This window comes from Neodiprion lecontei, chromosome 3, assembly GCF_021901455.1.
Source record: "Neodiprion lecontei isolate iyNeoLeco1 chromosome 3, iyNeoLeco1.1, whole genome shotgun sequence".
Taxonomy (NCBI): Eukaryota; Metazoa; Arthropoda; class Insecta; order Hymenoptera; family Diprionidae; genus Neodiprion; species Neodiprion lecontei.
This window is the reverse complement of record NC_060262.1, coordinates 836,512-850,432: the sequence shown is the minus strand read 5'-3', so window position 1 is coordinate 850,432 and position 13,921 is coordinate 836,512. Positions and strand designations below refer to the sequence as shown.

The 13,921-nt window shown below is 42.0% G+C and overlaps 1 protein-coding gene across 3 annotated transcripts in view; it reads left to right on the top strand.

Moving 5' to 3' along the window:
* The window catches only part of LOC107222967 (GATA-binding factor A-like), a 29,175-nt gene that overhangs the window by 11,114 nt on the left and 4,140 nt on the right, over nt 1-13,921 (top strand). For 2 of the 3 annotated variants that reach the window (XM_015662523.2, XM_015662522.2), the window contains exons 2-3: nt 11,945-12,202; nt 12,419-12,684. In XM_015662523.2, the coding sequence (XP_015518009.2) occupies nt 11,979-12,202; nt 12,419-12,684 (490 nt within the window). In that variant the 5' untranslated portion in view covers nt 11,945-11,978. Of the gene's footprint in view, nt 1-4,193; nt 4,275-11,944; nt 12,203-12,418; nt 12,685-13,921 lie in introns of those variants that run through there. The other variant, XM_046734455.1, reaches the window with a different exon arrangement.

Here is a 13,921-nt window from a genome sequence, read left to right as displayed (position 1 = left end):
AAAAAAAACACGCGTAACATACACTTGTTACGTAAAGAATCGTGTGCAAAAAGAAGGCAAAGAAGTTAGTAACGTTATCGTAACGAAACATTGGAGGAAGAGTCACAATTTTCTTAATTTTGCAATGATTTTGAAGGAACCGAGATTTCGAAATGTGAGTGTGTTTTGTTTTTACTACGGTTCACCGAATTTCAAACCATTTCAGAATCGAGACAAAACGGTTCTTCCTGAGCATGAATCGTTACGATAAAGTTACTAACTTCAATATAATCCTAAGGATACGAAGTGACGCTTTTTCCTAAACACGCATGGTTACAGTAACGTTGTTACGTTACTAACATCATCCTGAATCAATATTCGTCTTCGGCTCACCTACGACTCGTATTGCAAACTCTTCCCCCTTGTTACACAATATACCATTTCCCGATTCCCACAAGCTTTCTGATCACATAGAGAAAGACGCCGCGAAGCTGGATAAAAAATAAGAATACTGTATTAATCAAAGATGGTTTGGAGCCGGGAAGAAAAAGTTCAGCTTCTGCAAGAGCTTTTTGATTTTAATCGTATGTACCTAGCATAAATATAGAAATGAAAAAAGAGGCCAACACTAACGATTTGGGTGGCGACCTGATTAATCCCATTTGAAAAAGCATGTACACGTTTCGTATTTGCGTTGAAATCGCCAATTAGTCTACAAGGTTATGCACAAAAAGAGAAGGTAGACCGAAGAAAGAAGTATAACGTAACAGCAACCACAACAAGAAAAAGAAAAAACGAAAAGGTAAATCAGAGCGAATAGCTGCGTGGCTGAGAATGATTTATCGTCGATATATGTGTTTGATATAATAAATATGGTAATGTTGGTGCGCAGAGCATGCACGTAGGAACAAGCTGTGCAGCTTTGTCGTGTGTGTAAGGTCTGACCATACGCAAAGATATTTATTGCAACTCGCTCGTAAATAATATCGAGATAGCTGGACTATTATATCGCAGATAAAACATCCCCCGCACTATGTAGTCATATACGCGTTACGCGTATTATGCTTATTTAAACCGACTTACGGAACGTGACTTACACACGCAGCGCCAAACGCGTTTCACTCTAGGTACGTATGATCGTCGTAAATTTCCAGAAAAGCATCTGTCGCATTTTCACAACTCGAAATACGCTATTTTAACTGTCGTTCTTTGATTGAAACAATTTTAAACGGTTCTTTAGGCATGTTAACAATTTGACTAACATTTTTTCACAACGCTCCGGTCGATCAGATAAAATTAACGGTGCGAAAAAAAAAAGAAATATAAAAAATAGTAATGTTTAGAAAAGAAAATGCAGTGTTTGAGAATAAAAAAACTGAAAAAATTCAGAGTACTGTTTTAGACTTGGGAGAGTTGCAGAAAAAGATTTCGAACAAAATCAAAAGTCGTGAGAGTCATGGGTTTGCACGAACTTTCCCAGATTGTCAATAATTGTTCCGATTTATAAATAAATTTGATGTGGTCAGAATCAAGACTCATTTCGCGAATAATTAATTATCAAATATCGACGAATAACTTATCGATATCGATTTTCAACAGATTTTGAGCTCTTTCGTCCTTGATTCTGTATTTTTTCCGAACCGCGTGTGCGTTTCAGAAAATTGAGTCCGTTTCTCATTGTCAGCCACCGTGCCTGTAATCGCCGGTCCGTTTTCACTTAACTCTGACCATTCAACCCTCGCCGGGATACTCCGGGATATATTCATATATTTATGTTGATTACAACGTCTCGTCGTCGTAGCTGCTTGACGTTGATACTGAAACGCGTTTAATCCGTGGGCCTTCGAAGCACGAAGCTTCGACGAGCAAACAGCTGTTCTCACGTGCAGGCCTACGTGTATTACGCCAACAAGTTTCCATGGTGCCCATACGAGTGTACGTAAAGGCGGAACGCTCATCCGCGCTGGCGATAAGATTGGAATGCAGGACCGCAGAGTCGGCGGTCTATCGCAATTATTCCTATCGCTGCTGACTCTGCGACAAAAATTTCTCGACAATTCTTTTCATCGACGATTTACCAACGTGTGACGGTCATAATTGCGAAGGGAAGAAAATATGCGCGAGAATATTGCAGAGTCGAAATTTAGCGCCCAGCTTAAGCCCTACGTAGGGTTTAACAGTTTTTGTATTCGTAAGAACGTTGAATAAATACAGTCGAAATGCAGTACTCAGTTTTCAAATGTTGTCGAAGCTTATTGAAATTATGTCGGAATAGCCCTTGGATCATTCATTGTAAACACTTGAATGTCGCTGTGATAATATATCTGTAGAGGAGGATTTACAGGTCCAATGGAAAAGCTGTAGATTAAATAGCATCTAAATAAGTTCAATCATCCACCGAGAGCGTCAAAGTATGATTTGGTACTATAATTTTTACGAGTGGAGTTCCAAAGTAGGGTTTGTTCATAAATTTTTAGGAGCTAGAGGGTCAACGTAGGATTTCTATCGGTTCAGTTTCCTTCAAAGTAGGCTTACACGAACCTTGTTACAGGATGAAATTCAAGCGCTAAATTTCGACACTAGGTACTATAAGGGACGCCTCGTTTCGCAATAATTTATCAGGACGCGGGAAGAGGGCAGGGAGATGTCAAGATTCGCGACAGGATCCTGCGGCTGCGGTTCGGTTCGGTTCGGGGTTTCTGCCTTATACATACATACCTGTACAATGCAAAAAGAAGGACGAATGATTATACAGGCATCTGGGCGCCGGGTGCAGCCGAACGAACCTTCGCAAAGTTAAGAGACACCGATGCCGCTAATGCAGTCATAGAATTCCTTTCTGCTTTTTTTTCTTCTTTCTTTTTCGTTTTACCTCGTTTCTACGTCGCTTTTTCTTCCACCTTTGCAGGTCTAAATTGAATTTCGGCAGATATTATACTCGTTGTATACCAAAAACTGACGCGCAAAATTTGCAATGCAAACCGATTGTAACGGAAGCCAAAAATTAAGAACTTGCGGAAATCGGGAAAGAAAAGTTCGATCAATGTATACTCGTCACTTCCTCAAATAATCCGGGCAAAATATTTTCGGCTGTGTGAAATGGTACAAAATTACAAACGCCCAGAATGCGGACTTTGACCCAAAAGAAACGGGCAGATCAATTTTGAACGTAACAGTGCAATTCACAAGTTAAAAATTTGAAAAAGCTGTAACTTCGATATTCGCTAATTATTCAAAAATTTCCCAACATCGCCAATCGATAACTTTGAGGTAATTTCGAGCCGATCGAATTTCCGGTCGGAAATTGTAATCTTGAATCAAAGGTGGGTGGCTGGAGGCTTCTTCACGACTTCCGGTCTGGACTGGACGTGAAACACGACTTTCCCATATTAGGAAAGTGCAGGCGATAATAGATCCGAGGGCGCGAGTTGATTCACCGTAAAAAATTTTGAAAAAAACAAAACAATGTTTCTCTCGTTTGTTTATTCATTCTACTCGTTTCGTTTTTCCTCGTTGTTTGTCTCTCTTTCCTGTATATTCGTCTCATTTTTCGTCGTCCTATAAAAAGCATTCGCGGGACACCAACTTGCGCCACGATATATATACCCGCGACTTTTATCTCACGCGATATCCGAATATCGTTCACTCTTGCTCGGCAAGCCTCGCCGAAAAGGGTCGATCCTTCAGCTGCCGGGGTGAAAATTATCAAGGTAGGGCCGATCCTGCGACAGCTTTTAAAAGGAAAATAAAAATCAGGAGTAAAGTAGACTCAGATCGTTCGGTTGGCATAAAAAAAGGAAAATGATTAAATTGCCTCTGCGAATCTGAGCTAACTTTTCCTCTTTTTGGCCAGAACAATTTCACAGTCTATAAGTTTAAGTGACTGTTGGTAAAAAAAAAAAACATTGACATTTACACGCATGGCAAGTGAACAAATGAATAAATAAAATAAAACTGAACATGTATGTGTATACACGCGGAGAAATAATGAAAAGTAATGAATGAGTGGAAAATTCAAGCACAACTTAAGCCGATTGATCGCGTGAGATTACGACATTATGAAGCGTTGAGTCGAATCGATATTACGCCAAGCTGGTGCGCGTATCACTGCAGAGTGGAGAGAAAAAGAATGGTGGCTGATGAAAAAAAAAAACATTATTGAACAATTTTTAATCGTTGAACGAATTAGCGCAGTTTGGAAAATATCTAAACATTAATCGAACGGTATTTCGATCCTAATGAAATTGAATTTAGTGCGATTGTAAAGCTGAAGAATAATAAGGGAAACGATGATGGTAAGTATGGAGAATGGAATAAAAAAAAGTGAAAAAAATACCGAAGTCGCATTGACGAATATTTTTATTATTGTTGAACGTAAATTTTGTTCTAAAAAAATAAATAATTCTACGTAATGGGATATCATGTGAGGACGATATTTACGCGTATGACTACAGAAACGGTGAAATTCCGTTATACCGGCGAGTGCAGATATCGCTGCGGGGTTTACGAAGAGAGAGAGAGAGAGAGAGAGAGGAATGACTGAGTGTTGGAGTCTGGTTTCTGGTTTTACATTGCTTGTTCAATGTAACCATAGTAATATCTGGTAGGAATTCCCTTTTTATTCGATGCCTTATCATACGGGAGACACCCACATACATATCATATCATTAAGAACGTTTTGTATTAAACGTATGCATAAAAATTTCTGTACGAAGCAACAAACCGAGATGATTCCGTGCGTTGTACAAGATAACGTGAGAGGAAAAAAGCGAATAGATAGATAGATAGAGAAAAGCTGCGCTGACGATACGAACGCGATACCACGGTGACAAAGTGTTGGAAATAAAAGAGAACAAAGAAAATTAGGGAGATATTTTTTTTTCAATTTTATTTGACAAGAACGGAAATACCATTATAATAATATCGGGTTATTATTTTATTTTCAAATTTGAACTCGATTTTTTTCTCCCTCGGATTTTGAAATGCTGCGGTTACTTGCAAAATGGCCGCATCGGACACGCTTGGTTGCCAGAATCGAAATCCGCACGTTTACAATCGCGAGGCTAACTCGTTATCGCCATTAGTCAGAAGGCGTGATTAATCGTGACTCTTACTTGACTGCCGGGTAAAAAAATAGCAGGAAAGAGCTCCTGCAACCGTTTGACGTAAGTTTTAAACGATGGTGAATAATTCGGACGAACTCTCCGCGTGCGATGATGAAATAGAAGAAGAAGAAGACGAAGAAGAAGGAGAAGGAAAAGAAGAAAAAAAAAGGTGAAGAAAAATGGGAATAAAAAAGAGGAGGATGCCTCTCGGATAGATGGTTCGTTCCCGCTGACAGCGTAAGTACCTTATACAGTTTGGTTTGGGTTATACGACGGCATGCCGCAGCTCGATGCTAGATCTTGCCAGTCGAGAGATAAGCGCCACAGAAGTCTTGTTTTTTCTAATCTTCTCCCGAAACGGGGTTCCCATGACTTTCCAAACGCGTAAAGGTCCAAGAGTCGAAGAAAAGACTCGAACTTGGATCATACTGCTCGTTGCATTCGTGTATAATAAATAACAGAAAAATGCTTCCTAGCCTTACGCTAGTAAAAACAAGGGAAAGCTCTTTCCGCATTAGCTGGAGAAAAAATCCGGATTCAGGTTGAACCGGAAACTACGGTTTTCGGTCGAAAAGGGTCAGGTTATATCCTGCGGTAATCCCGTCTCGTCAGTCAGGGACGATTTCGAGGCAACGTTAACGGACAAAACAAAGAAACTGAAAAGGACGACGGGCGATACGATCGCGAATATTTTCCTTCCTTTTTTTCATCCTTCGACTGCTCTCCTGCTGTTACAGATACACGGAGAGGACCCCGATCGGGGATGAATGGGCAGAGGGATCCTCAAATTGGGACGCGTGCCCGACCCACCACGCTCTTATCTTATGCTTGCATCACGATTTTTGGTTACTCTCGGGGTCACGCCCAAAAGTCGGGTAGCAGGCTCAAATCATTCAAGAGCTACTTAACGGGGGTGGGGGTACAGCTCGAACGCTCTAAGATCGTACCTATTATTAGGAATTTTTTTTTGTAAGAAAATCAAAACACCCGGAGCAGTATATGTTTGAGGGCTTTATTATTCATAGTTTTGAGAACGTCGCCGAATTTTTTCATTGAAATTAATAACAAAATGACGGCATGCCGCATATAAGTAGCGAACGAATATGAAATCGAGGGTTTTTGCGGCGGTGCATCTCCTGACGTCACTGTTCAACTTCTTAAAAATTTCATTTTTCGATCAGAAAACTGTTGAAAAAATTCTTATAAAAAAATGCTGGGATTGAGATTCAAAAATCTAGCCAGGAGTTCGAATCGATAAACAAGTTTTAAAGATTGTGTCAAAATTTCAAGTCGCTTGGATAAAAATTGACAGAGGAATCTTCGCCACCAAATTGAAAACCGCCATTTTGTTATTAGTTTCAATGAAAAAATTTCAAAAGGTTCTTAAGACTGTAAATGATAAAGCCCTCAAACTCAAGAGTTTTCATTGTCTTTAAAAAAAAATAAGCATGATTTTAGACCGTCTAAGCTGTTACCATCTGTTAGGTACCAATTTACATGTTGTAAATTTACAAATTAGTCACAGTGCCGTAAAATACCACGTAATTGTGTTAAATTTAGATCAAAACTTTTTTAATTTATAGGAAAAAAGCAAGAAACTAATTGGTAAATTTATTGTATTTGTAAATTGAATGAACAGTAAATGTAGGGTGAATTCACTGTTCCGTATCGGAATAAAACTTTCAGTACGGTGCAGAAAGTTCGATAGAAAAATTTTAACAATTTATGCAACGATCCTCCAATTATTAACCTCGACAATTGTCAAAGCGTGTCGAATTTTATATTTCAATTATATAATATATATGTATATATATATATAATTTTTTTTCTCGTTCCGTGAACTTGGAACCTGCTCGTTACGTTCGTTTGAGAAACGATCGGTGAGGCTGCGAAGATGTCTCCGCGTGTATCGATGAGGCAGGGTCAACGAACCCTTGAAAATCCGTTTCGAAGACGGCGGCGGGAATACAGCCTTCCGTGCCGTCCCTCGTGTCCAGCCTCTTTATTATCCCGTGTCGCAAAAATCGAGTCTGTCCGTCGGAGGATTCGGGTCTTGGGTCGGCAAGGATTTCTCTCGTCGGTGGCAGGGGAGGAGGAAGGCTTACAATTAGAGGGGCCGCGGCCTGAGAGTGTGTCAGAGTGACGCACCGGGTCCCCAAAGAGAGATTCCTCCCGAAGGACGACGCCGGCCGAGACTCGTATGTATATCGGCGTATTAACCGATGCTGAACCTCCCGGAGAAACGGACCCCCGACTACCGCCGCCGACGACCAGATACAAGAAAACCCTTCTACGCGATCTCAGCCCCCGGCGTCCTGGCGCCTCGTCTTCTAATCGGCCTCCCTCTCCTCCTCCTTCCCTTCCCCCCTCTATCCTCTTTCCTCATTCCTCGCTCTCCGATTCTCCTACCGACTAACTTTATTACACATTTTCTCATCGCGATCTTCGCTGCCTGGTTCGCAAAATTTTTATTACTCGTACATATATACGTACTCGAGTTCGTTTTATTATGCTCTTTGCCTTTTTGTACACTCGTCGTTACTTATTTTGACCTGTTGTTTTTTCTTTTTCTTTTTTTTTTTTTTTTTTTTTTTAGGGTTCTCTCTCTGCGTCCCAGCTCTGTTCTTCTGCAAAATAATTATCTCGCAGTGCGTAACAAGGCGTTATACTTGTTACGATTTATCGAACTTTCGTCAATGTTCATCCAATCAAATATACCAGATTCAATGATCGATCAATTTTAATCCGTGTAAATTGTCTGAGACGTCCTACGTTTTTTTCTTTTTTTTTCCAACTGTTTTATTCAAGCTGTAACTAGAAGAGTACAGTGAAATTGAATAGGTATAATTTAAGCATTGTTACAATTGAAATAATGCGTTTGATTGTCTTTTTCTGCTACGCTACATTTTCTACTGACTGAAACGCCAATCGGTTTGTATAGTTTACTACGTTTGTTCAGGCTAATAAGACTCTAACATGTTCAGTTTATCTCAGCACGAACATCAAATTATCGCCACTGTCACAAAAAAAAAAAAAAAAACAAAAGAAAATACGGTACAAGTGACAGCGAAACATATATAGGCTCTAAAACTCATTGATTTCCGCATAGTCAAATTTTTCTTTTCAGTTACGGTAAAAAACGAAAACAGTTCAGGACTGAGTTGTAGAATTGTTTAACATGAAATCACGCAGAAGGGCAACTACAATGTTAAGAAAAATGTAACTAAACATAATGTCCCAACAGATCGACTATATATTTGTGTCATTTGTTATTAAATAAGAGACAAATTTTTGTAACTTTAACATTTCAATTGTTACATTAACATTTAATTTGTGCTTTGTACTTTTTCTTTCGGCGAGTAATGAATTTTAAAAAATGTTTAAACCGATTCAAAAATATTAGTGGACCTGTGGGAGATTATTTATTTATTTTTTTTAAATTTTTTGCAACCGTGTACGAAAAAATATATGTTAAATTGAGTAACGTCGTTAATCGAGGATACGGTGAACACTCGATTGATGCAACGTAAAATTGGAGCATGAAATTGAAAATATACCCATAGATGGGGGAAAAAAGCGAGGAAACAAGCGAACAAAATAAGGACGACATCCAGGTAGGGTGGTGGCTCAGTGAATATTCGAGAGGCCTGAAAACGTCGGCTGCTGTCAGGTACTGACTAAGAAGCGAAAAAGCATACCTACCTGGATAGGCTCTTATTGGCGTTTAATGCGCTTCCACCGCTCCCCGAAGGGCCCGGTGCGACGTAACGCCGGGTGACAGATCCTGCCGATCCCGATGCACTTCGGAACGACGACGCCAGCCGACGGCCCGGCGCCAAAGACGCCACTCTTCTTGGCGCCAACGCCAACCGCCGACCCCCGACGAATTCGCTGCGGAGAAACGTCCGACTTCGACTATTGTCCGATTACTGGACTGCGTTTTTCTAACGATTTTTTTTTTTTTAATTTTTTTATTTTATCACACAAATTTTCGCACCGCGCTTGCATAATTTTTGGGACGCTATACGTTTTCTTTCTTTTTTTTTTTCTGCTTCACGTTTCGAGAAAGAAATAAAGAAAATATTTCGGATGAGTAGATATTTGTTTAATGTACCGTTTCTCTGTTTTCAGAGAAAAAAAGGGAAGTTATTGAAATCAGACCGAAAGTGAAAGGTTGAATGTGTTGGGGTAGTTTTTATTTTCCTCGTGTCGGAATTTCTTCTCCTTCAACCTCCGAGAGTAATAAACGTGTGTGGAAAAAAATTTGGCTAAATTCTAGAATTTTTCCGATAATTCTAACAGGCCAAGCAGTCGAATTTTTATACGGAAAAATGCACGCGTTTCAACTTTTTTTTTTTTAAACTGTCGACTACTTTGAAACTAGATGTTATTTAAAATATTCCTCTGGCTATTCTGCAGGAAATTTAATGCTCTACAAAAAAGATCTTCTTACAAGATTTTCGTAAATCTGATATTTATCACGTTATTAGTGAAAAAATAAAGACAGTTCTTCGTTGACAAAAAATTTAAAATATTCGGCGATGGGTAGAAATTTTTAGACGAAGGTTTTTTTTTTTGTCACCGATAACGAATCCAAGGTCAGACTTTCAAAATTTGTAATGTCGCATGCATTTAAAAATTCGAATTGGATAATAATGGTTTTTTTTTCGATGAATTTGGAACCTACAGCGTGAAATCGAGATGTTCGGGGACAGGTTTACAGCCGCTTGTTAAATTACATTTCAACGTTGAGTTTTCATGCAGATTTCATTCGTTCTCTAATTTTCAATGAGTTTCAACAGAGCTTCTATTTATATTACCGATTTCTCACCTACGGAGGAATTCTAAATTTTTTTCATAATTCTATCAAACTTCACCATATTTTATGTGCTTTAACGAAATTCGGAATACTCTTTGTATCACGGAATGACACAGAACACAAAAAGTTTCGTGCAAACACGTATTGTAAAATTCACCCCGACTCCATAACTTCTATAACTCTGTACGACTTCGTGTATTTGAACGAAAAAAAAAAAAATGATTGTGACTTCAATGACATCGATGTCATCCAACTGTTGAACATTCTAAACTCGAATTCTCAAATTCGAGCGCAAAATTTCCGAGTTCCATCTCGCGGGATGCATGATATACCTAATCAGGATTTCCACGGTAGCTCGAGACGCGGAGGATCGGGTATATTTGTATTCGGAGTATAATTCTAATCGGAAATTCTCGAGGACGTAACGCAGCTGCGGTAGCCCGTTGGACTGGAATTCATACACATATAATACGAACATGCCGTATACGCTTGTCGCTAGCGATATCTAATTTATGGTTTTGATTAAAACGCACGCGTTCTGTCATACGCGTTACAACGCACAGGCCGCGTTACTGTTGCAGTAGATGCGAAGAGTTAACGGATTGATTGCGGCCGCAGCCGCCGCCGGTGTAATAACTCCGCGTTGAAACGATTTTTCGATAATTAACACGTCGCTATTTTTGATCTCCAGCTCCACGTTTATTTTCTCTACTTTTTTTTTATCCTTTCTTCATTCCGCATGCGTTCATTTTAACCGCAACGCATTCCTTTATTCCCCCAGAAATAGAAATAATAAAAACAGAAGCGATTGCTAAACCGCGAGAAAGACAGCAGTCTCCGCGATACGACGGTTGACGACTCTTCGTGGAACGGAAATTAGTCAATACCACAAAGATAAGCGAGCTTATTAATATAACTCGAACAAATTTCAGCCCCACACTTTTGATTCGCAGAATTATAAACGATAGTTGTAATATTTTTCGCCTGACCGCGGTCCCGCAGCTCCAGAGTCGTCGTCCTCTTATCAGTTTCAAATTCAAATTCGTTCCCGCCCCGCATATTTTCCCGCCTCGTTTAGGCGCGCTCGTCAATTTTTTCACCCGCACCAGTCGCCCGGCACGCTATCGGCTGCCCGTATCGTCGCGCAGATAACCGGCTCATTATCACTGGCATGGCAAGTGTGTGATAATTATGCTCCTACCACGTTCGGCATAACAACAGCTCTGACAAAGTTACACGCTGTGCGTGCACTGTCGATTTCAACGGTCGACGAACAAGTTTTCGATGCGAAATTGTCCAAACCAGTTACATAATTGATGCCCAATGTCTAACTTGAGTACGAAAATCGGCGATTTTCATATACTTAGACGTTCCATATTTCCACGCAAAGCGACGATCGCGATCAAACGTGGAGTTCGGCTATTCCTGGGCCTCGAGCTGCGATTCAAATTGCAAATCGAAGCGCAGTTGCGCATCCGGTCGGATTAAAAATAATGCGAACAGTGCGCAGCTGGCTCGGGTGATCAGCTTCGGTCAGGGTCCCGCCTACACGCGTATAAAGCTGAGCTCGAAGCCGCGATGGCTGCGCTCGTTATCTCTGATCGGCGGAGGAGGAGACACGGCTGCGCTCTCCCGGCCTTCTGGTTCCCTCTCCCTCTCTCTTTCACGATCTCCGTCTTTTTTTTTCCCACAGTGAATCGCGGCAAGCGATACGCGCCTGCGCGTCGAACGTCACGAGCATCGGGCGCTCGATTCGCCGTTGAGATTCAAAGGTGCGTCGATCGCACCCCAAAACCAACCCCGGGGCGGGTTCGATCCTCGGATCAATTTCGTCCCCGTAAATCAAGCTCTGCCCCGTTTCCCCCCGCCGGAAGTTCGTCGATTACTTCGGGGTGTAGCGGGGTACCACGAGGGTTGCGATATTTCCATTGTAATTACACCTACCCACTGACCGCCGCTGAATCCAGGGACTAAATTTCTCCTCTTTGTTGTTTCTGTTTCGCTCATACTTACCTCTTCGACGACTCGGACTCGGCTGCAGACGTACCGTCGGTCAACGGCCGCAGGTGTAGATAATGTTTCACGGAAGCAGTGGCTCCGGGTACGGCGCTGGTTCCGACTACCAACAACAATCCCAGCAGCAGCAGCAGCAGCAACAACAGCAACAGCAACAACAGCAACAGCAGCACACCCAGCAACTCCAGGCCCCCGTCTACGTTCCGTCCTCGAGGCCCACCCTTGCCTCTGCGGCGACCGCCGCTCAGTATCACTCGTTTTCCGCCTCCGCGTCCCCGGCTTGGTGAGTGATCGTCATCGTCATCATCATCATCGTCGGCTTGTTCCTCACCCTTCTCACGGTCATCATCTTCTTATTCATCTTCATCTTTTTAATGCTCATCTCTGTTTCTTCTTCTCCTTCTTCTTCACCTTCTTCGTGATAATCTTTTTCATGGACATCTTTTTCTTCTCCCTATTCATCTTCTTCGTCATCACCCTCCATTACCATTTCCATCAGGGAGAAGACGGCGTCATGGCAGCACGGCGTTGAGTCCTACGCTGCCCATCACGCGTTGACGGGTCACTCGGGTGCCTCGTCCGGGGGTATGGGACCCCACGGACCTCACGGGCCCCATGGACCCCACAGCAGTCACCCCCACTCGGCCCATCCCCATTCCACCCTCGCAGCCGCTGCCGCTGCTCCGTTCTACGCGCAAAACGTCGCCATGATGTCTTCTTGGAGAGCTTACGACGGCAGTGGATTTCAGAGAGCGTCGCCCTACGGTGAGACCTAAATTTTTTTTCCTTATCACGTTTCCACGTTTTGTTCAGTAATTGTTATCACAATAAATAAGGTATCGTTACAATTGAGAGCAGTAACGTTTTTAATGAGGAGTTAAAAAAAAAAAACAAAAAAAAACTCGTTTCACGCGTGACTAGTTTGTGGATCAGGGCACGAACCTGATCTCTTTGTTTATTCGCTAAAACCAAAGTCTTTGGCGAATGGAAGTTTTGTTACCTTGTATGAGAACAGTTATGCACAGCGGTGAATCGTATTTGGTGAATTCATATCCAGTAACGAGTATCATTCGAAGCATTTCGATAGCAACAACATCAAGTGCTGACAATTTTTTAAGATAATCAGGTCACCAGACAATACTCTGCAGAGTCACCGTACCTACCAGAGTAAAGTCCGAATTCTACGACAACGTCTTTTCAAATTCCTCTTGTTCCCGATTCTTCCAAAAGATCGATGCAACTTGAGAAGAAGGATCCCCGCATGATCGCGACAATGATCTATGCATCCCGTTCTAACGGCGATCTATCAAATTCCAGTACGCTGGGCACGTAACGCCAAGAAGCTTGAGAGTTCGCAGACACGGTGCATCGGCCTTAGTTATAACGGTTAGAGAGCGAGGAGAACCGAGTCTGCCGGGCATAGACAGGGCCATGTGCACCGAGTGGCGTGATAGCGGCGTCTTTGAGGCGGGTTAAATTGAAAGAAGGCGGCCGACGGCGGGGCCCGGTCAAGAGTGCATCCTCGACGTCGGCGTTTTCGGCGTCAGCGCGGCAACCGCGACTAACCGACACTTAAGAAGACGTCTGTCTGTCTTTGAAGCCGAAATCCTCCTCATCCTCGCTTCTACGTGCATACGCCTAATCGCGCCGCGTGGCGGAGACCAGATTGCGCCTCGAATTGTGATAACGAAACTCGGTGCTCCGAAATCGACGAAAGCTCAAGGCTCGTTTCGAAAGGAACCCGCAGAGAAGCCTTACGGAAATTGCCTGGATTTTCAATATGTTATAGTACATATCCGCCGGATCAAATGTTTTCACGGGGTTCCAAAATATGAACAGGAGGGTGGTGAATGGATTTTTTGATATCTATGGATTACGCGCTTTTTACGAATTACAAAGCTTCGACGGGAACTTGATATCAAATATATCACTCGGGAACTGTAATGACAAGTGGATTGTTGCAAGTATCGGAGGGTCTCGTTCTTCACGCGAAATCTGACGT